The sequence below is a fragment of the Crassostrea angulata genome, chromosome 1 (genome assembly GCF_025612915.1).
Source record: "Crassostrea angulata isolate pt1a10 chromosome 1, ASM2561291v2, whole genome shotgun sequence".
In the NCBI taxonomy this organism is placed as follows: domain Eukaryota; kingdom Metazoa; phylum Mollusca; class Bivalvia; order Ostreida; family Ostreidae; genus Magallana; species Magallana angulata.
This window is the reverse complement of record NC_069111.1, coordinates 26744128-26769354: the sequence shown is the minus strand read 5'-3', so window position 1 is coordinate 26769354 and position 25227 is coordinate 26744128. Positions and strand designations below refer to the sequence as shown.

The following is a 25227-nucleotide window of genomic DNA, read 5'->3' as shown; positions in this document are numbered from 1 at the left end:
GGCTTTGCACATGCTATGTCTTGGATTTCAATAAATTTTTGTGTATCACTTCATTTTAACATGATTGTAATACATGTGAAAGAAAAAGTTCATTGTATGCCTAACTTGGCAGAAAAATGTCTATTTTTGAATTTGGAACATGTTTAGTGCAAAAAGGTCACAGAAGTTGTAAAAATATTGTGAAGTTTGATCAGTTGTAAAACTATTTAATTCTATTAAAACTTTTTAAAAATTATATTATTTAGTTTAAACACACTGAACTCTTTAATTTAGACTGCTTTTAAAGTATAAATATATTTCAAACAAAAAGATATGCCTTATCAAAGTTGATGCATATTTTGTAAACAAAAATTCGGGTCTTTTAATGTTAATTTGAAATTTCAATAAAATCCAATACATTTTCATGAAAGGAAAAAATGAGGCATCTTTATAAACCTGAAAAATGAAATTTTGAGAAACAAAAAAAAATTCAGTGGGAACAGCATTGGTCTCATAGAAGCAGTTGCACAAAATTACTCATTTTTAACATTGAAAATGAAGTTTTTCCATGCATAACGTGTCATTATTATTGTTAAAAGACAGTGAATGACAGAGTTAATGTCACAAATATTGACTATAATTTAATACATGCTTATATCTTTATAATAAGAAATGCTTTATGACGAAAGAAATAATGATCACTCATCAAAAACCAACATTTTTCATAATTTTAAGTGCAAAAAGGTCATTTTGACAAAAATGTTGAAAACTGAGTTTAAGTCTGCTAAAACTATTCACAACTGAAGAAAATTGGCTGAACATTTCACTATTTGGATGGTCTAATATACATTCAAAGGATTTTCAGTATTTCATTAAGTACATAAATTTGAGAAGAAGGATTCAAAATGTGTTAATCACTGATTAAGGAATAATAATTAATGCAGAGTAAAACTAAATGTATTTTTCAAATTCAATTGTTTTTGTGAGTTTTCAATAAGTATTAACTAAAACTTTCTTCTTAAACTGGTAATAAACTTGGTGGGATAATAATATTGAAGCGGTATAATTAGCTTAAATAAAGACGGTTTTTTTTATCAAATTGTGCGAAAAGGTCAAATCCAATTTATCATTGGTACTACTGAACTTGAGGGGTTTTTGTTGTTGTTTTTTTTTAAACAAAACAATTATAACACAATTCCATAATGTACAAATACACATAAATATATCAAATCATTTCTTCTTAGTAGTAACATTTGAATTTGTAATTATCTCTATATTAGTGCCATTAGCAACTTGTTCAATCCAAAGTTTCAAAATGAATGCATACAACTGTTTTGGAATGAGAACTAAGAAATGTGACCTCTACTTTCAGTCAGGTAGCTTTTGGAAATTCTAGGCAGGTGTAACTTTTGGGTAAAAATTAGCATAAACAGACTGGTATACAACAATTATTTAGTCAGACTAAGTCCACAATGAATCTAGCAGAAATGTCAGACATCAGAACCCCCCCCCCCCCCCCATTTTTGGATCCCCCATACTAATCCATTTTATAATCCATGTATGTTGAGCAGCTAAAATATACATGGGACAGTATGCTTTAAAACACCCCCCCCCCCCCCCCCCTCTTGAAATCCTATTCCCAAATCAAATCCATGGTCATATAAGAATCAGTGTGCCTCTTTTAAACTGTATTTTCCTCTTTTTAAAAATGTATTTCTAAATTACTCAGCTGACTAACTTTCAAGCATGTTGTACATATTTGAATAAATAAGCAGTGCTTAAGAGTGAAAGAATACATTTCATTTACATGTATCAATGCTACGTTTGGACAATTTACTTGGACAGATTTATTTTATAATATTGGTAATGTTAAGTGATGTCAGTACATGTATTTGCATGTTAACAGTGGATACTGTTGTACTAACTAATATATTTAATTATATTAAGTTATTTACTCAAGATATTGAAATCTCTTAACATACATATTAACTAGGCTAGTATAAGTTACTTTCATAGTATGACAAACAACCATAATAGATGAAGATATCAAACTAATAATAACATTAAAATTAATTATGACAAACAACCATAATAGATGAAGATATCAAACTAATAATAACATTAAAATTAATTCAGTTATCTAAGAAAGTGTGCAGTAGCAATTTGGAATATAAACAGAGAATAAACTCATGCAAGATAACAATTTAACAATTTATTGAGCATTAAAATGCTAAATGATAACATGTTCATACAGTGCATGATGCATGAAGACAAGTTCATTCAACTTCTCTCTCTCTCTCTCTCTCTCTCTCTCTCTCTCTCTCTCTCTCTCTCTCTCTCTCTTATGTGGTCAATCCGACAAACTTCAAAGCATCTTATTTTAGTCTTGTTTGCATCTTTTATTCATTGAAGAAAAATGTGCAGTGTGCAGATGATTAAATTGAGAAAAACAAATTCCAAGTGATATCTTCTGGATATTCAACCACTCCTTAGGAAAACATTGGTTAATTTAAATGAATGTGGCAATTTATATAATGACTTGCAAATCTAGTTAGTTTCTCTGCCATCTAAATATATCCTTTCAAATTACTGCTTCACATAATCCCTGAACCCCCTTCTTGATCTTCTTTCTTATTCGGCACACTTTCACTGTTTCATATGCAGGAATATCATTTTTACCCATGATATTAGATGCTGTAAAAGTCATCCAGATCCATCATGCCAAGCAACTTGATGGGTTTTTTTTCTTTCAGCAATCTTGTAGGTTTTTTTTCTTCTATGTTTTATCCAAGTTTAAATATAGAAGGACAGTACTTTCCAGAAGAATAATTCATTTGCACTTCTCTAAAAAATAAATAAATAGAGAAACACATAATAAAACAAATTCATTTACCTTCAAGTGTTAAGATCTTAAAATTGATAATAAATATTGTGGAACACATACAGAGATTCCATTTCATATTCTGATTATCATTAACAAAACTAATATCATACTGTTGTGTGAAATTGTTTATTTACATTTCTTGTCACATGTCAGATATGTATTCCTACCGATTGCCAAGTCAATAGCTGCTGTGTTAAATAATATTGCTGTGCTAACAAAAAAAAAAACCACCCCATATTTTCTGCTGTGTATGTTATAAAAACTCATCATTTCATAACATTTTTTTTCTTCAATTTTTTAAAAAAGCAACATTTTTCAATTACGAAAATTAAAGAGATGAAGATTGAAGACTAAATTGACCTATCAAAGGAAAAAAAGAGTATTCCAAATCTCAACACAATCCTATCTAAAAATTTTGTAGGATATTTTCCCAATATTACCCACATGAAGCCACAGGCACTTGTTTCTGAGAAAAAAAGTTACCCTATAATATAGGGTAATTTTTTTTCTCCGAAACAAGTGCCTGTGCATGAAACACTCTATGATTATTGTTGAAATTTCTTTTTACAAAGATTTATTCATGGTATGTGAATGCAATTAATACAAATTAAATGTACGAGTAAACATCTGATATTAAATAATTTAAATGTAAGAATGCTCTCTCTCTCTCTCTCTCTCTCTCTCTCTCTCTCTCTCTCAATGCATATTATTTACCTGACCCCTCTTGAACTACCCATTTGTCAAGAAATAACATTCCTCTGTCGTCATCAGGTGAACACCTCTTGCCTTTTTTTATGAGGAGTGGATGTGTACATCGATGTACCCATAGCTGCATAATTTGTTGGCTGACTTGTTGAAATTCGTCTGGTAACAGTAATTCATCTCAGTTTCAATAAAATGTTCGGGATGCTTACTATTATTGGCGACCTGATTTAACTTCCAATGGTATTTGAGATTAAGACAACATCACCAAAACACCGAAAAACAATCAAATCTGGCAGCATGCTGTGCACAGACGTTAGTGGCGGCCATCTTTGTTTACATTGGTTTTGAAAATATACCCGCACTGAATATTTTTTAAAAATATATTTCAGCGTTAAAAAAAATTATGTCTATCATAAACAATTAAGCTGATTTTATATGAATTATTTATAGTTGACAATTTATTGCTTTTATTTTTTTCTTAAGTTTTTAAGCCTCCAAATATTCATTTGGCAAGGGAGGTAACTGAAATTATCAAACATTACCAAAATATACTTGTCTACAATTTTTCAACGCAAGCTTTTCCCACTCATTTTATTTTATCAATAAAAAGTCAAAATATTTTTCTCATTTATAAAAACTACAAACCCTCACCAATAACAATGTATTGGATTTTAAAGCTCACAGTTTGGTACATGGTTTCAATGATTTATATAAGAGAATGAAATATATATCTTCCCGTCCGAATATCCACTTAAATTATTTTTTCAAGCAAATCATCATTATTGTGGGTTAAAAGAGAATACAAAGAAACTATTTCAGAGGGAAAACAAAAAATTCGTGATAATCGATGTGCGATGTTTTCTTATATATTCGCCTGATGTTTGCTTGGACAGCCTCTGTCAAAAAACTCCGAAATTTTCCGAATAGATTATGGTCTCGGTAAAATCGCGCCTTACACGACAGTCTATGACCCATTTTACATTTACGAGTAAAAACAAAAAATATGTAATATTTTTTAAAGGCATAAAACATATTTCTACGTGCAAATTTACTTTTAAGGAGGCCGACTTTAGTTTGCATTGCGCATGTTTTTGCGCATTCTAATATAACACAGTTGATTTATACATCTTATGAATTTTTTTCGATATCATTTATAAAATCGAACACAATAAACAAAATACAGATAAAAATATTTAGATTTTTAAAGGAAAGTTTTATTTTTAACACGATTTTTTACGTTGTGCGGTAGGGGAGCATTGCCATTGCGCTTTTATGACGTTATGATAAAATGAAGCTTTGTAGGAGTACGTTATAAGAAATAACATAAAAGAAAAAGCAAAATTTGTACGCTGTTGAAATTTTATATACAGAATGATGCTATCCTCGAGGATATTTTCCTCATTTTTGGAATTAATCCATTATACCAATCATCATTCGTGATGATCCAAATATATAGCAAAATTTGGCGCATTTTAATATTTTGAGATGGCCCCCACTAAAAACCAGACGGTAGAATTTTGTGTTTTTTACATATAAGGTAGGACATGATATTACTAATCATATATAACAATTTGAGAAAAAAAGCTATTGTAGTATTTTTTTAAATTGCTTTGATGTGCGGAAAATGACAGTTTCCTATATATTCCTATAGTAAATGTCCCTTTATTTTGAGATGGTCCCTAAAAAGAACCAGACGGTCGATTTTTATGAACCTTCGCAAATAAACTAGAGTTGGTTTAAATTACATATGGTTAAAAAATAAAGAGTTATGCTATTGTAGTTTTTCTGCAAAAATAACCCAAATCGGCCTCCTTATAAAAATAATATCCCGCAGAAACGCAGTTACAATATCTAAATGTATATCAAATAACGGACCGCCTTCTGGCGGCTCGTAATAATTAGCAATTTATACCTTTCTACATTAATGAATAACGGAATAAGAATGCTTCAGGTATCATCTGATATTAGAATTACATGTATCTAATTTAAGACATGAAAAACATGAATCTAATTTGTAAACAAACTGGTCTTCCATCGTGTTTTCAATACAAGGTTTTCCCGCATTCATGCGCAGTGGTGTTACAAATGGCGGATCACATTAATATTCATCAGACGTGTAGCAAAGTTTAGAGACAAATAACTAATAAAGAACATGTTTTACGGGCCTAAAGTTTGTGAAACGTCTAATTATAAGAAGCACAATGTATATTTTTACTCAAACTCCTGTCAAAACTTTACTCCAAATACGCCAAATATACCTTTAAAATTATTGATATTATAAGTTATTTTCATTTCGTATAATAATCCCGCTTAGCGCCCCATACTGCGTCAGTAATGTAAAATGTTTTGGACTGTTCGTTACAAGTTTGATTCGTCGAGTTATCACAGACAAAGACACCAGAAAATGTATGTGTAAAGATGTAAAACTACTTTGCATCTTGGGTCCAGCTTTACTAAATTTGACGTTGAGATGGCTACTGAGATGACATTTGCAACTAATTTTCTTGGTATAATTCTATAGCTGTTTTACTATTACTGCCACTATTATAAAACAATCTCATCGTCAACAATGTCGGAGTTTGATCAAATTATACATTTACCTTGATGTAAACGCAATAAAAAAGAGTTCCTCGGTAGATTGGCATCTTCGATAGTTTTACACAGTAATTATATCCGACTATGCGGACGGTTTGCAATATGCTTTTTTCTGAAATCCACTCATATTTTGTTCAATGAAAATTAATATCATCAAAATTAGATCCAACACAGTATAAATGCAAACCGATGGATTCGAATTAGATTGAATTTGTAATATCTTTATAATGTTAACACCGTTAATAGTGTTAACACTCTATTTGTCTCTTACAGATATATATGCTGACTGTGTCCCTCTATCTGAATGTGTTTTTATAAGATATATCTGGTTAATAATAAAATATAAGTGATATCCTTCTTGGGTAGAAAACTATACTGATTATTATGATAAATTAAATTGTCTGTATTATATATATTATACTTTATACATGTTTATTGGTATGAATAAGTCTACATGTATCATCCAGATTGATTTATTTAATTGACTTGCATCATTGTTTCGACCTCGGTCCTCGAAAACTTTGTTTGATTGCAAAGTGCGCTTTATATAAACTCACCATGTGTCATCAAGCTTTATTAATTAAGTCACATTTATCAGTCATTACTTAATATATTCATTAACAATAAAGAAAATAAATAAAATAGCCAATTAAAATGGTTTTAGAGGAGACATAATTTGATACATTGTAAGATAGACAAATTGTAGATTACGTCCACTTATTCAAAAAAAAAAAATAATCAAAGATTTAACAATACCAAAAACATCTATGTGACATGTCCTGAAACAATACATACTGAGCAACATAAATGGTATGTGGTACAAATCTGATCAGCATTGTTCCCGTAATTCAGTGTTTGTACCCGGATCAAAATAGAAATATATGTTGATATACACAAAACTTCATACATGTTACAGGCGTATTTTAATATGAAACACCCAATATGTACAATTAATATCAGCCCAATTTTATTTTTCACGCTCATCCCCAAAAGAACTTCTAGAAGTTTAAAAACTACTACTGATTAGCAAAAGAATTCCTAAGGTCAGCATCCAGCCACCTCCGGGGTGTATTCTATATCCAGCCGACTCTCCCGCATTTCGCGCAGCCGTTATTCTATATGAGGCATCAGACCAAGATTTGCCTGGAAAAAATCACCAAACATTTAAGTTTGAAAAATAAAACATTTTAATTCTTTTCATTGATTTTATTTTACTTTCACAATTCCCTTACATTTTGGGCTTGGTTTTGAGGCTGAGGTCTCCCTTAATTTATACAAGCCTCGTAGAATTTCAAACTTGACGGATCTATCATTGTGCCCCTTATGTCTTTTTTTAACCTCAGCCACAATTGCACATTGAAACCCGCCGCTAAGTGCGTCGCATTCATTTAACACTATATCCACTTTCATATGGGCGATGTTAGCTAAAAAAAAATGTTAATTATAGAAATCAAGTAAAATAAACTACATATTTGGAGAATAAACGGTTCATCATAACTAACATCACATAAAAAATACTTATATGTATTCGTATTACGTTTTCATGTCTAAAACAATTTTTTAGTATTATGCCTATTTTAATATTGATGTTAAGGTTAAATGAATTTTTATGCTTCAATATTTTCCAAATCAGATTTTTATAACTATCAAATAAAACTAAAATCAAAATCAACATTTCATATTCTGATATACTTTACCAAATATAGCACATGCTGTTAACTAGTATTTCATTTGTTAAATTTCTGAAGAGTCGTCTCCATAATTTCTTGCATCAAATTTTGTGCATTGCTGTTATGTATATATAATCTTTTAACTCTTTATCAAGTTAGTTTTACATATTTTAATACTATAGCATTGTATATGGCTCTTGCAAAAAAGATTTCAGCAGATGTAGTTCTTGAATAGAAGTCATTGGTGTGAAAAGACAGACGGACACGTAACGTTCAGAAAAGTTTACTTGAACCTTGAAGAGTTCGCTTTGGGTTTTCTAGAAAGTCGTCAACTGTAGCATGCATTGTTTTGCACAAGTTATTCAACTGTAATTATTGGTAGTAACACTGATATTAATTGAAAAAAATATAATAAAAATGTATCAAATACTGGTACTCCATTACCTTTATCCGCAGTACATGTTGCACTTTTGTCCTGCAACATAGTCTTAAACTGCGGAAACATTCTTATTCTGTACGGTTGCGCCCACAGTATGTCTTGACTGTAGCCAACCAGGAGATGACGTGCTTGATGTATATTACTAAAAGGCTGGTAGAAAATAAAAAACGCCGATACCGTCTTTACATTCTGTATAAACTTTGGGCTTAATCTGCATTCGATATTTATCTTTCTCTTGCCACTTCCCTTAATATCCCTATAAACCACTTTCGCCATTCCGAAATCTAGTAAATAATAAAAATAACATATTTTCGTTCAATAAAAGAAAAGAACATCGTTCATAATAACGGTTACAAGTGTCAACGTAAGCATATACCTTTGATGTTGAAACTTTCCAGCATTATTTTGTTGTACTCGGCTACTAAAGTGTCCTGCAGAGAAATACAACAAAAATTATTTTTCATTTTTGTTGTTATGTTTTTGTATTTAAACAATAATAAATCCCTACATTTTTCGTTCTTTTTATCTATATATATGGGTCATTATCAAAATATGCAGCCTTTTGCGTCAGTGTCAATTTAAAGGGGGAAAAATAATGTTCTGGGGAATATATACAGTACCATTGGATTTTAGAAACTTAAACCCATATTGTTGAACAAATAAATCGACAATTTTACTGCTTAAAGTATAAAAAAATAATTATTTGTTATGAGATTTCAGTGAATTTATGTTGTCATTAAATTTTTCCAACGTCTTTAACCTACACTATCTTCAATAATATTGATGTTTTATTCCAAAAATCGCCGTTAATTTTCAAAACAACATTCATATTTTAATTTCTGCTATGCTCCTTAACAAGTTCTCTTTTAAAAATAATGAATTTGATGAGATATATGCTTGTACAAAAAATTTTTGTCATTGGTGTTACAAGGCAAATTATATAAAAATTTCTTAAAATACATCATGTAAATAATATTGTACTACAGTTGGAATCCCCCATATCATAGTGACATCATTCCCTGCTACTAAAAAGATAAATGTATCAGTGATGACATCATTGTGATAGAAAATATGGCAGAAAATGTTAGTATGCTCCGAAAAATACAATGTAAACTGTGTCAGTGGGATAACGTGCTATTTAAGGTTTTCTATTATGAAAGAACAAAAAAGTTTTTCACATAAATGATGAATGTTTATCACATTATAACAAAGGCTATGTAGCTTCGTGTAGTATCTGTTCTCTTGGGTCATACTGCTACATTTACTATGGATACATCAGTGGTATAACGGTCAGTGGTGTAACCAAAAATTGTTGTTACACCACTGAAAAAACTGTTACACCACATGACATTATTTAATTATTTTACTTTTTCTTCCATTTCATTTATATTTTGAGCATTTTGAACAATTGTTATTTATCAATTTTACAAGTTAGACACCATCACAATAAAGAAAGCTTGACTATTTAATTGTAATTGTGTTTTCTTAATCTGGAAAATGAGACATGTTACACCATTGACATTATTTGAAACACCATTGACATTTTGTATGCTCTAATTATGTTTTACCCATTTAAATACTTGATTAAAAGATAAAAGTAAACACAAATTTATTCTAATAAAGAAATGAAATTATCCACATCATATTTTTATTAAAAAATCAATTTTTTTAATGACTTATAGTGTACAATAATATATGTTATTCCACTGACATTTCACATTCCCTATTATGTTATACTAAAATCTTTCAAATACTTAAAGGTAACAAATGCTAGCTGAGCTTCAAAAAACATATATAGACAAAGAGGAAGTGTATATGCATTGTATGCATAGATTTTGGAGAAAATTGGAGAAATTTCAATTTTATTATCCAAAGTGTATGATTGATATGAGCTGGTATAGTATTGAAGATGTTGTTTGTGAGATTGATGAGCCGAAGAAAGTTCGAACTCGGTACAAGGTGGATAAAAGTGTGTGGATGCCAATAGTAAAAAATATAACATCAAAGAATGAGTGAATTCATGTAAAAAAAACATCTACATGCCTTTTTTGTTTCAGTGGTGTAACACTGATTATAAGTGGTGTAACAGTGTGTCTATCTTCAGATTATGAAAGAAGGAGGCATGAAAACTTTTATTTAAGATCAAATTTATCATGTTTTAAATGCAATCAAAAATAGAAATTAGTTTATTTTACAAAATTTAACACGCTTATCTCTTATTTATTATCGCTAGGTCAGTGGTGTAACTTTTAGTCAGTGGTAAAACATAATAATCAGTGGTGTAACGTGTACATTTTTCTCCAAATAAAATTAACTGATAATGATTCATGTATATTTGAAAACACCAGTGCATTTACAATAATGTCTTCTTTATGCTCCATTAAAAGAAAAATCCAGTTGTGTTCTTTTTAATGCTCAAATTAAAAATTTGTTGAGTAACATCAAGACTTTGTCTCAAATGTTATGTTGGTCACTATGTAAATGTGTCAAATATTTTCTGTTATCTAATTCTAATAACTTTAAATGAAGTTTGTTGATATAAACTTTATGTCCATCATTTTAAAAGAATTATTTTATTTTATTTAAGAATTTTTTCCTATACTATATGCCTGTTACACCACTGACAAAATTTTCACAGTTCATTTAATTTTAGTCTAAATTATCAACCAAATGGTAGATTCCAATGTTTGCAAATTTTTAGATGTTATACTTCATTGTTTGTTAAATGTGTTTTTTGCAATCAAAGTAATTTTTTCACCAATAATTTTCTCATGTTTTACATATTTTAAAAGTCTGCACATTTTGATAATGACCCATATCTAGTTTTAAAATAGTTCACTCCTGTGACAACATTTCTATGCATAACTACTATTTATCAAAGTACTGAAGAACAGAAAGCCGGGCTCTCTTTAAATTTGATGTGCCATTTTGCATATTGTGTAGTTAATACTCTCTCTCTCTCTCTCTCTCTCTCTCTCTCTCTCTCTCTCTCTCTCTCTCCCATGCTTTTAATATCGGCAGAGCGTCAGAGCCAAAAACACAGTTTTTTCTATGTGCAGCAGCATACGAGTGCTTTGTAAAGTAGATCATGGTAATTCATGCGCATTGTACGTGTCAAAATACAGAGTATTGTTTCATAAACACGTAATCAAGAGGGAAAAAGGACAACAACAGAAAAACACTTCTCGCAAAAATTATTCGCAAGCATAAAAAAATCAATACAATTGACAAAACGTGACCTTTTGTATAGCTACTAGTATTTGGTATAGCGGAAGCTGTTTTAATTCTTACTGGTATTTTAGAATTTTTCTCCACGATTTTGAACCCAATTAAAATTGCAATTATTTTGCTAAGTCTTATTTACTGAATGCTTTTTTGAATAAATACACTCCATTCTTTCAAATTGTTCTCCAATTCCCGACCTCAAATGAGTGTTCCTTGGTAAATCTTAGAGAGGCTAAAAACCGCGAATTGTGAAAACTTTTTACTTCAAGAACCAAGCTATCTCCTCCTTGATCACTTATGTGTTACATTTACTATATATTGATATAGTTTTTTTTTAAGTTGACTTGAGGCGGCTATATAGGCAACAATTTAACAAAAGACAAATCGCAATAAGAAACGCCATTATTATAATAGCTTTATGCATCCTGCATAATTGTTCTAAATAAATGAAAGACACGTGCATACACTTCCCATCACCTCGGATATTTAAATGACTTAATTACATATCTTATCGAGAAATCATACACTAGAAGGTGTGCATTAGTACATGTGGGATATCTGACCATCATCAAACATACATTTACATTCATACTTTTTCCTTAGTTTCAATTCTATGTTTATTTTCTTAAAAACTTGATCTCAAAACAATCCCTGACTGTGCTAACGCTAATCCAGGTAATTGATATTTGACATCATTTTAATGGGCAAGAAAACTATCGTGTATTTTTTATCGTTATATAAACAGTTTCAAATATTTTCTATTAATCCATGAACACTTTGAGAAAATATGGTTTAATTTCCTAAGATAAAGTAAAAGCACAAAATTTAAAGGAAAACGCGAGTCGAACACCCTCTCAGCTGCAAGATCTAGGTACTGTCTACAATCCTCCGCCTATCCACACGACTTAGCAGGGCATATTGCTCTAACTATTTTTAGAATCGGTAGAACAACAAAGTAGTAAAATAGTTCCTATACTTGCAGAGCGTATATACATTGGGATATCTTAAATCAGAATGCTTGACACATGTCAGAAAAGAGGATTTGCAATTTTAAAAGCAAGTGTCAAAATTGAATTATCATTTGAAAGAAAGAATTGAAACTATTTGATGTACACCCTTTCCAAAACTGTGAAATTCCCTCCTTTTACTTTAATTTTCAGATTTTTTCAATCCAGACGCATTTTGCCGTAAAACGATTTTGACTTCATGCCACGAAATTTTAACAGGAGAGAGACAATTTGATGAGCTTTCATTCAAGAGGTCCCTGGTTGCTGAACGAAAACTAGAGTTTGAGCTATGAATCCACCTATTATTTTCATCCTTATTAAAAAACAACAAATGTCTACAAAGATGATTTTCCATTGCAATAATTTTTTAAGAACACCGATAATGCTTTTATCCTCATAATGATAATGTGTCAGGACTATGGAAACTCTTTAAAAGACGTTGTTTTTATTTACTTGTGTTCGAGAAACTATCAAAAATTTGTGTAGATTTTATGCAATTCGTCGTTTAAGAAGGGGCACCAGAAAGTAGTTACAGAATATCATCCTCTTAGCAAGACATTTCTATTGATTAACCAAAATTTCAGTGTCAATCGTAGAGATGCTGCGAGAATAATCTCTGTTTAGATTGAAATTGCTGAGCATTTTAATAAAACATGTTGCATTAATCAACCATTACGTAGAGATCGTAACGAATTACATGTACCAACATAATGAATAGTAATCTATAATATGTTGTTAGTGCATAGATTTTGCGCAGATACATGTCAACAATCAGCTGTCTGATTTACCGGTCTACACGTAAAAAATTTTAATTCTAAAATAAAGACGATGGTTCCTCTCTGGTTAAAAAAAAAGAAACTAAACATGCTAAACGAAAATCAAAACAAGCTAAAACCACCGTCACAAATGAAAATGTCAACGCACTGAAATATTTAACCTCAATTTACTTCACTTAAACGGCACAAATATATTAAATTCATGTCCATTCAACTTCAAGACGCCAAGGTAAACGCAGTAGAGTCTACTACAGCGCCGTAACAACGCAACGGCATCTTCGTCCGTCGCGGTGAGATCGCCTTGAACATTTTAGAACGCCATGAGACGGCGTGCACTTTGAACATGCACAAAGTACGCGCCGTGGCTCTACATTCTGATAAACACGCCGTAGAAGCGTAGTGAGGTCGATGTGACAGCGCCGTAAGATCTCCAACAGCGCCACGAGAGCTCCGTCGGCGCGCTCAAGGAACGCAGCTAATCGCAGTGTAGACGCAGTGATAAGTCAACTGCGCTTGCAAGGAGACCTCACAGAGTCCTTTGGGATCTCACTGCGTCTCTATCGCGCTCTCACTGCGCATCCGCAGCGTTTAAACAAGTTGTTTTTCATTTGGCTGCGTTCACACAGCGACCCCAAAGAGCTGTTGCTGTGTTCATCGCGCTCTCGCGACGTTTCTTCTGCGTTTATACCACGCTCCCACGGCGTTTCTAGTGCGTTGTCATCAGGACCACGAAAACTCGAACAATGGCTGTTGTACAATAGCAAGCGGAGTAATAATTATCAATCTGGATGTAGATGACAATGTAAAAAGTAGCATTTGCTAATATAAGACCTATCAATGGACGTAGATGGAATTCATGCCATTTGGTTCTGATGTTTTCACATCTTTTCTTTGTTTTCTAACAACTAATAACGGATCTCTTTTGTAGATCTGACTACTAAGAATTTTGTCCTAGTCCTTCACAAATTGTTTAGAAGTAGTTACTAGTATGTCTCAATTACAACGAACCTTTTCATAAAATCAAAACAACTTTTTAATCATTTATTTAATTACTAGTTGTAAATTCTTGTTTCTTTCCCATACAATTGTACAAATCAATATTGACCTACCAAGAAGTAAAGAACGTCTTGTGCACGCAGTCAGCGCGCACAGCACGCCGTGGACGCGCGGTAAAAACTCCTAGCACGTCATAAGCGCTCGGCAGAGACTCAGCGAGAACGCAGTTAATCGCCAAGTAGAACTCCGTGGAAACGCAGTTTCACGCCATGGGAGCTCCGTAAGAACGCCTCAATCGCCGTCAGGACGCCGTGACATTTCCACTTGTAAAACTTTCAAATAAAATTGTACATTTTTTCTGAATTTTCCTTGCGATCCTACGGCGATTTCATGAATTTTACAACGCCGTGAACACGCCGTGGGGGACGCAGCTTGGTGTGACAGGGCCTTAGCATAGACTGGTCCTCTAAACTGGTTTTCGATACATGAAATATCGAAGTTAAAATGATTGACCCCCATTCTCTCTGTCTTAATATTACTTTCGTAAATTACTCGAATTTGAAACAGAATTAGCCCTTAATTTTTGCAATTTATATTTCCCTTCCCATAAGAATGATTTATGCTAAATTACGTTGAATTTGACTCAGTAGTTCTTGAGAAGAAGATTTTTTTTAAATGCATCCCCATTTTTCTACAGTTTCGAGGTTTTTTCCGCTTTGAATAAAAATCGGTCTTTCATTTTTGCAATGTATATTTGCCTTCCCATAAGGATGCTTTTGTGCCAAATTTGGTTGGAATTGGCCAAGCGGTTTTATGGAAGAAGTTCAAAATGTAAAAAGTTTACAGACAGACGGACAGACGGACGACTGACAAAATGTGATCAGAGCTTTCAGCTCAGGTGAGCTAAAAATGTATCCTTTAAATAAAAGTACTTTTCAAGAGCCATTCATACCAAAATTCGCAATTTTAAATTTAGCACAGTAAATGGTCAAGTCAATGGCGTAAAACGTTGTGTGCACGTGGCTTAATTTGAAAACATATGTACATGTACCTCTTGTGTTAACAGAATGAAAGCACGTTTTTGACATGCAACGTAAAATTTATAGTATAAGCAAAATAAACTAGGCAAAAATAAATATTTAGCAACATTTTGAAATAAATCTTTTCTATTGTTTCTATTGGAGGATATACATGTATATAACACCTTGTACGCACCTGTCCTTTCAAAGAGGTACTCTTGTAACGTTAGACAAATAAATTCCTTTGGTTAGTTACCGGAAAACCGTAGAATACATATTATGTAATCAAATCAGGATTTCGCTTTGTGTAAAACGATTAAACTATCACTTTGAATTTAGTTGTCCAATGGAAATTGCATTACATATATGACGCATTATATATTTTTCCGGTCCAAATATTTTGTTTGTGTCCTTAAAAAATGACATGCAGTGTCGCAGGCCCTTTTTGTCATACACAAGCAAATAAATGGTTCAAACATATTTATTACTTTATAAATAACCAAGCAGTTTGTTTATTGGATAAACAAAAGAATCCAAATTAACATCATCCAGCCAACTTCTGGGACTGTTCTATACCCAGCTGATTTGCCCTTCTTTCTTGATTTTACCGCTGCCGTCAATGAAACGGACGCGTCGGCTTTTGCTGATTTACCTTGAATGAAAAGCGAATCATTTCATTAAGGTTCTTTATGCTGTATATATTTCAAAAACATATAGAAATGCATAGTTGGCTTTAACTGGTAACTCTCTTAATTACCTTTCGATTCTGTACATCCCAAGCCTGGTTCTGGTTTTGAAGCTACTGTATCCTTCAGTTCGTAAATGCCTCGAAGGATCACAGATTTGCCGGATCTTTTATGTTTACCTACTATTGCACATTGAAATGCCCCGCTCAGTACGTCACATTCATTCAACACAATGTTTACTTTCATTTCGGCTTTGGAAGCTGAAAGTTAAACACCACGAAATATGAAGAAGATAAAATTACATGTGACCACCACCACCCCCCCCCCCCCCCCTGCCCTTAATCTCTCATCCTACTATCGAGTGAGAATTCTGTGCTTGATTGTTGTGATTGGGTTCTTTTTCATTATATTTAGAAAATATAAGTGTTATAGATGCTTGTATTGACAAACAAGAAATAAAGCAATGTGAGCTGCAATTTATTCTTTTATGAAAATGTTATTTTCTACTAAAATGACAAAAATATCACGGTTTTTAAATTTCTGTTAGCCATATTTTTGAATTATTGTCGTCCTGTACAAAAATTGATCTGCTATATATTCCTTTGAAGAGAAATCTTTCTTCTGACAGAAATTAATGATTTTTTCAAATCTTAAATGATTCTTTTATAAATGTTTTTGAATTATTGTCGTCCTGTACAAAAATTGATCTGCTATACATTCCTTCGAAGAGAAATCTTTCTTCTGACAGAAATTAATGATTTTTTCAAATCTTAAATGATTCTTTTATACTAGTAAATATAATAAAAGTTTAAGTTACATGCAGTCTTATCATACTAGCAGGTTTTAATAGCAAAATTATATTCTAAAAAATACAGCTCATATTACTTTAAAATCCAGCATCTACATGTGATTTAATAAACGACTGACGTTTATCTCAAGCACATCTCATATTAAAATTTTCAAGAATCATAGGTTGAGATTGGAACTATTTTCCAGATCTTAGACTCACTTTGGGTATTGTTCCGTACATATATTAGTCTTGGGATATGGAATTTTAATTTTTTGGCAAAGGTCGGATGCGGAAGAGACAAATCCAAGGGAAATAAATATGGAAGGGAATTACTGCCAAAATTCTATGTATCTTGCTTTTATTCTTATTATGCTTACTTCTTTATTCTTCAGTACATTTAGTCTTGCATGTCACTTTATTGTTTTCATATTCGTGCTTATCTAATTTCACTTTGATCCTCTTTAATTCTTTATTGCTTGCTTATTTCTATGTTCCAATATTCTCTTCTTACTCGTGTAAATTCTTTCTTCTATCTCTGTTACAAACGTGAATTCAAACACGCAAACCATAAGGCACTTTCAATAACGAATACAAGTTGTATGAATTTAATACTGCATTATGACGCCAGGCAGCAGTGTGTGCGCTACAATTGCTGCTCCCGAAGATTTATTAAAACGAAACTAACAAATGGCATAAATTTAATAAATTCGTGAAAACATCTCAAATTAAGGGCTTAGTATAGGAATATGAAATGCATGTTAATATAGTCAACTTTTTAAAACAAGCCACGATATACGCAGACTCAAAAAGATACGTTTTTTTTTGGTATACATGTAAAAAGTCTCCGCGCGGTTCTAAAATAAATCATAAGGGGGGGGGGGGGGGGGGGGGTCTGAGAGATTATTTTGTATTAATTTTTTTATTGGTTATAAATAAGTGTGAATTTTCCATTGGGGTGGATCTGATCTCGTTCTAGATCCGCAATGCAATGTATTGTATATATATATGCAGTAACAAATTTTTTGCAAATTATTTGCAGGAACGGTTAATTTTTAGAAGAGGAACATGTCATTAGTACTTGTCGACAGGATATTATTTTCATTTAAGGTGAAAAGAGGTGGGGTGATGCACGGTTCTGTCCAAAGGTACCCGTGGAACATGTAGATGAAAAAAATAAATTTAAACCAAATTTAAAGATGTTTTTGAAAAACAATAAAAGGACTGGGGTACGAAATGCTAAGAAGTAGCTTTTCCTGAACTCTAGTACGTGTGAAAATTATCACTTGCATGAATCACTATGTACCTCTCGTTAGGCTACAGTATTGTGTACCCCTGATTAAATGCGATGAATTAATATCCGCGTGAAATTCCGGGTTAAAAAACTTAAAACTGCAGGTTTTAAAATCATGGCTCACTTATTTTTCTAAAGGTTTTGAACTTGTGATATGAAAACAAAGTTTGGTGCACGCGATTTTATATTCTTGCGATTCGGCACAGCACGGTGGAATCGCAGAAGTATACGCGGTAAAATTAACGAATCTAAATTATCAGTGACTTAATTACACAATAAGTAAACGAAAACAAACCAGGCAAAGAGATTAAAATATATACTGTATGTGATATAACTGTTTATATGTTTTGGTTTAAAATCTAAATCAAATCTTAATAAAAATTCTTATATAACGTTCTAGAAATATTTTTTTTCCAAAATACAAAACATAAATAATGTATGCTTCTTATTTACACAAATTTTCGAAGTGATAAAAATGTGTATGTATCATTCACAGCCATGTTTATTGTAGGTTAACTTTGTTTATTTTAATATAAATCAAGTACATGTAACTGAATGTCCATGTTTAGATTTGAAGGTGTTTATATAAGCTATGATACAGGTAACTTAGAGACATGAACCTCATACATGTCTAACTGTCAACTGGTCTTGATTTAATGAAGAGTTGAATTGACCGGCTTCAATATCAAGCTTGCGATAATGATAATTATGATACGGGTGCTAATTATGAGAACTGTAAGATTATATCGTCTCATGTAAATAACTGATGCGCAGACTTAGAATTTTATTTTATTTTAGGAGGGGGGGGGGTTCCAGTCACCCCACCACCCTTGAAAATTCAAACATTTTTAAATCCACATTGTAAACCTACTGAAAATAGAACTCGACCTACCCCCCTCCCCGGCAAACAAAATTATAAATTAACCCTTAGTACATAAACCTCCCCTCCATTTCTTGATCTGAACATATAAACATTGGAGCGAAATGTCATGGTGCGAAACAGCACACATTTAGCAAGTTACGTTTTTTCTTCTTCAGGGAGCAGCAATTGTAGCGCGCACACTGCCGCCTGGCGTCATAATGCAGCATTCAATTCATGCAACATGTATTCGTCTTTATTGAAAGTGCTCTATGGTTTGCGTGTTTGAATCACGTTTGTAACAGAGATAGAAGAAAGAATTAACACGAATAAGAAGAGAATGTTGCAACATAGAATTAAGCAAACAATGAAGGATCAAAGAGAATCAAAGTGAAATTAGATAAGCATGAATATGAAAACAATAAAGTGACATGCAAGTGTAACTGTAAAAAGGAATAAAGAAGTAAGCATAATAACAATAAAAGCAAGATACATAGAATTTTGGCGGTAATTCCCTTCCATAAATAAATGTATACTATTACTGCATCGTTCAATTGTGTTTAAAACAGACGTGGTGTTCAATAAGATGTGTACCTTTTTCATAAAGCCTGAATAAATACAACACAAGCAACAAATACAGGTAATCGACACACCGTGGCCAACAGTACAGCTAGCATCCTTCTCCTTCAGCAGATTTTTAAATTGTGGAAACATTCGAATTCTGTACAGATCTGTCCACAGCATTTCGCCTTGGCATCCCACCAGTAAGCTGCGGGCTAGAGACGCACCACTCAAAGGCTGGTAGAAGATGAAAAAGTCCGAAACAGACTTTAATAGCCTCGCGAAATGTGGATGAACACTGCATCGAATATTCATCTTTCTCTATTCGCTTAACCTATCAGCGGTATAAGCTACTTCTGCTAATCCTAAAACTAAAAATCACATTAATCTTCTCTAAGTTATTGTTGATATCTGTTTAAGCATACTTTTCAAATAACAAAGTTCAAAGTAATACAGTGTACCTTCAGAGTTGACGCTTTCCTTCATTTTTCGGTTATACTCATCAACTAAATCGTATCGCTTTGGACGAATACAAAGAACATGCACTAGACGCTCTCATATGGACAGAAAATATCTGCAAACATGTAACAATGCATTGCTTTGCATACATGCAATATCTATGCTTTGAAACTGTACTTAGAATGATAGTTTACGACCAAAAGTTACTTAAACAGCCTGAATCGAAGTTTTTGACCTTGATATAATATCATCCTAACATCCATGACACCGAACTGAACTGAAGACTGTGTCCATCAGTATGTTCTTTTCTTATTCCCAATTCAAAGAGTACTAAAATTCTGCCATTTTACTATTATTTTAGATAAGGAGTGGTAGGTTAAAAAGACTATGGTACTTAGGAAACTGTCAAGGCCTGTGGGCCTCTTGTTATGTACATGCACGGTGTAAGTTTTTACATTAAGTACCCTTTTTATAAAATTCAGATAAAAACACAGCCACGGTTACCGATATTGTATTTGATAAAACTCACTTTGTACGGAGAATCGATCTAATATTGATAATTGTCAATTTACAAAAACGATTAATTACGGAATCGAGCTTATTTCTTTTTTCATGTGCGGTCCAATAACAATGAAGCAAGATTCCAATACGAAGATTGAAAAGAAAAATAATTCAAATTTAACAGAAACAGTCCATGTATTGAACACGTAGCGTGTAAAGTGACTTCCGGTTCATCATACACGGGTTGTTTCCAATATGAGTACTAAAGCTTTGAGCGTAATGAATTAATATAAGATACGTTATTTCACAAACACATATGATATAAAGATATGTTAATTGTTAATTCTAGATTATTTATTGATGGGGTTTTTTTAATTTTCAAATTCGTATTTTTCGTTTACGATGTGATGAATTTCAAAAATTACATTGCAACTGCTTCTTTCTATTCAAAGTTCTGAACCATCGAGAGTGATGAGGACGGGAAGTCGTATTGTTGACGAAATATTGATTTTATAATTTGATTGCTTTTACAAATATGGATTATATTTCACAAATAAAACACACAAACTAAAACTATCTAATCAAATGGTTGATTATTCGTTTATTGATAGAAAAGTTCGGTATATACCGGTACTAAAGAAAGTGTTGACATAAGAACATCACAGATTTAGAATTGGAAAGCCACTTCGGATATCTCCAACTCCCGGATGTCTCGAAGTTTTGATGAGCCCCCCCCCCCCCCCCCCCCCCCCCCCAAGTTCGAGATACCGATATTTACCTGTATATTGCAGATCGAGCAACATGTCAATTTTCATTTTAAATCATTTGTTTTGTCTTGTTTAGGAAATTATTTGTCATTAATAAAATAGCGAATCAATTGGAAATTCCAAGAAGAATGTTCAAAACCCTTTGTTACAAAAAATATATCGAACACGAGCGCAATTCGGTTCTTTATGGTTTAGCTTGGGATACATGTCTCAAGGCTCTTCCATAAGATTCTGAAAGACAACTTTCTGTGTAAGTCTAAGTTTTTCATATGCCATTCAACAGTGTGCAATAAATTAAATGTAAAGTACTGCGATTTAGTTAAATAAAAATGTGGTTACTTCACCTACTTGTATACGCTTAAAATTGCATCGTTAAAGAAAGTTTATTGGGTTTTTTCTTGGAATTAAGAGGTACCAGTCAAAATAAGAATAACAAGTTTGATGCAATATGTAATACACGTCTTTGAAGAATTACCATTTGCGAATACATATAACAAATAGTAAATCAAAATCCATTTCAAAGCTATTGTCAAAAGCTCTACGCTGTTGATAAAGGGATATTATACATGGTGTAGACTTTCATTTAAACTAAAATGCGTGACTCTTGGAATTTATCATGTTTTTGTGGCCAGATTTTGTGATGAAGGAAACAAAAAAAGCAATAAAAGCTTTTAATTATATCACTCACCATATAACCATTCTCTGTATGACACTGCGCCTTTCACAAAGGTTATTTTAAAATATATCTGCGTCGTAGATCAAAGTTATAAACTATATTGTTCAAGACCTGCACTTTGATTGCCAGTAGTGGTCATTTCTAACCTCAAAGTGGGTGCGAGTTTGAGTCACAAACTTACAACGTAACTACAACTACAAATTCTTTTAATACGTCCGATTCATGCCTTTTTGGTGTAATGGTCTTAAAATACTAGGCTGAAGATGTATACATGCAAAAAATATTTAAAAAAAAAAACAATTTGGAAACTGTGATAACTTAATAACTTGCCATTTGGTAGAATTTGCTTTCGTCTTTGTAATCTGGGCCTGAAACGTGAAATAAGATGGATAAAATTTTTATGAATGTGTTTTAGATGGATAGGTCGAACATCCATACATACATTTTGGTGATGCTTCCTCGTCTGAGGGTTTGTAAAAGTCGGATAACAATGTAACATGGCCTCTTTTTACATGGTAAGCGTCTACTGCATTTTCACAGAGAAACCGCCCAGGAATTGGGTCACATCGATGTAGTATGAAATACATATTCATAAAGCTTTTAAACCCTGAGAAAATAAAAACATTTCATAGTGTTTTTCAATGTAATTTGAATATGCAAACAACAAGTTTATGATTACTAGTAGTTATTTGGTAAATGTAGTGTTATAACACAAATCTTTGTGTTATAACTTAATTATAGTCAACGTTTACATTATTTATATTAAAGCCACGAGTGCATTTGTATAAATTATCCGTTAAGTTCAATTGTATAGGCAATGGTCTATGACATTATAACAGGAAAATACCACTAAATATCCACACACATAAAGAATACATGTAATAATAATTAATTTCATTGTTACGAAGCAAAGCATAAAGACAATGTGAGCCTATAACTACATACATGTACATTTGTACTAACATATCAACTTATTGACCTGACTGATGAGCTGCAGCAACACAATTAATGTGCTTCTTTCTTCAGTAATCAGTATAAATGGGTTTCCAATATAAATTCAGCATACATAAACATGTTTTATTGAATACATGTACATGTACGTACATTCAATAGGGATTTAAATAACACATGAATGTACATATTTCCTCACCTTCTACAGCAGATCAGGACAAAGATAGGGAAAAAGGTCATGCAAGAGATCATGCAGAGCGTTTTGAACTGATACTGACTGTCAGTGGTGACATCCTCAGCAATATTTCTGCTCTCCAACGCTGACTTTAAATAATTTGGCATATCCTTCATTTCTGCAGTGGATTCCCATTTTGCATTGCATTCCCCTCTTTTTCCGTCATTGTATGAGGCCTCTAGAATTACGAAAACGCATCAGTCCAAACTCCACTGGTATGTAAGACATACTCGTACTAGAAGTCTTTTAATATATCAGTAGTACATGTATAAGTTTAAATTCCGACTCTTTAAATTGTCTTGCCCTCAAAGACAGTAAAAGCCATCATTAACGACCCTGACATGCCTCAGTACTGCAGTTGATTAACTGTTTGTCAAATGGGCCGATCGAATAAAACCAATATTTGAAATACAAAATTACGATTAAGAGTAATACATTTTGACTGGAATTAATCATAAATGGTTCAAAAAATATTGTTTTCTGACACTGTTATTATTAAGCAATAAAATGCTTTCTTTTGTGATTCATAAGTATAAAGATAGCGAGCATGGTAGAAATCTGTAGAAGTCTTCACTGCCTGGCGCGTATTAGTGTACCGACGATATCCAAAAATATGCATTCATCCATACAGGTTTCATAGAAAAACTAAATCTTATATTTGTTGTACTACATTATCTTTATATTCATATTTTACCTTACCAGCTAATGTGTAGAACTTGTCAGCATCATAACTTCTTGAATCAGGTGCCCATCTCATAAAGAAATGTTTGCATTTAATAACGAATGCCTTAATAAATAGCCGACCATCTTCGTGTTTGACTTTTGTATTTGGAAAGCATGCTATTCCAACTAATTTTGCGTCACCCACAACTTTGATATTACCGTCAAAGGTTAGATATCTTTTTTCTGTAAAAATTCATAAAAAACAAAATTAATATTTTTAACAAAATCATAAACTCCAAAACGAAAGCCACAACAATCACTTATATGTGTAGCATTTATAATATAAGAGCGAAATAACGAGTGTAGTTTTTTTCTTACTGAAGTATTTTTTCGTGTATTTTTTATCAATGCTCAATTTTCCTCTGTCTTCAGATGGCGAATCTGATGCCTTAAATAAAAGAACGGAAAACTATACCATGACAGCTTTTGACATGTTTTTTAATTTTTAATTGCAAACAAAAACATTCTTACCAAAACTATGATTTTCATACAGCTAGCAAGAAAGAAAACTGAAATAAATTTAAATTTGTTATTGTGTTGAATTTTTTTTCGATAATGTGCACATACAGTTCTGTTACATGTAACGTTACTATATCAATACATTACAATTGTGCATGTTTCAATTTCAAATTTCAAGTCAGTAAATTAATATATGTTAAAAGTTTCACTCACGTTGAAACAAATTCATTCCCACTAACGGTTATTTGTTGCTATGACTAGTTCAATATATAAATAAATGTCATTACACAAAAATCGTCTGCTGAAAAGTATTTTGAGTATTTCGAACCCGGTGTAATTTTTTCTACCAAAGTTGTCGTTCGTGTCTCACATCAGACTTGGTGATCAATTGATAACCTTACGTTGTAGCTTTTCTGCACCACTAGATTTAGATATTTCATGTAAAGTCTAGAAAACGGAATAATATGTAAACCGGTGTGACTGTTTGGCCGAGCGCAGATTTTTATGGTTTAATTTTTAATATAAGAAGTATTTTATTCAAGTAAATGGATTGAACAGCAGGCATTTCTCTCCTATAATTATAGTCTGTCCCAAGTTATTGCTTCCATTGCTTTTTGATGATTTTTAATAAAATTACACATACCTGTGAAAGAAATTAATACAGTTGAAATCGTTAAAAGGGAATATATCCAATATATTTTCATTGAACAATTATCCATTTTCACTCAGAAAAATTCACAGGAACGAAAACAGATTCCTTACGGAGATTTATAATGGGGAAGCTTTTCTCCATTCGGAATACACTCGGAATACATTGCGCAATTTTTTAACGTTATCATCCGGGCTTATTAATGGCTGTTGCAATGCAAAATCTCCGTGGACTTTTTGGGATGTGTATTGAAACCTGCAGCGGTAGAGGAGGCGTTTCAAAACAGATAATCTAGGCATTTTTTATATTATATTTATATTTATAT

At 32.2% G+C, this 25227-nt stretch overlaps 1 protein-coding gene, 1 long non-coding RNA gene and 1 pseudogene across 2 annotated transcripts; all 3 read right to left on the bottom strand.

The window, feature by feature from the left end:
• Positions 1–2176: 2176 nt before the first annotated feature.
• On the bottom strand, positions 2177–4176 carry LOC128188483 (uncharacterized). The gene is made up of 2 exons (XR_008244159.1): positions 3578–4176; positions 2177–2823 (listed from the first exon to the last, which is right to left on the bottom strand). It is a non-coding gene; the product is annotated as an uncharacterized LOC128188483 (long non-coding RNA).
• Positions 4177–6734: 2558 nt separating this feature from the next.
• On the bottom strand, positions 6735–8738 carry LOC128164269 (uncharacterized). The gene is made up of 4 exons (XM_052828080.1): positions 8649–8738; positions 8278–8556; positions 7396–7587; positions 6735–7306 (listed from the first exon to the last, which is right to left on the bottom strand). Exons 1-4 carry the CDS (start codon positions 8734–8736, stop codon positions 7170–7172), a joined length of 696 nt encoding a protein of 231 aa, XP_052684040.1. The 5' UTR covers positions 8737–8738; the 3' UTR covers positions 6735–7169.
• Positions 8739–15807: 7069 nt separating this feature from the next.
• LOC128191890 (uncharacterized) lies at positions 15808–24625 on the bottom strand (annotated as a pseudogene).
• Positions 24626–25227: the final 602 nt, after the last annotated feature.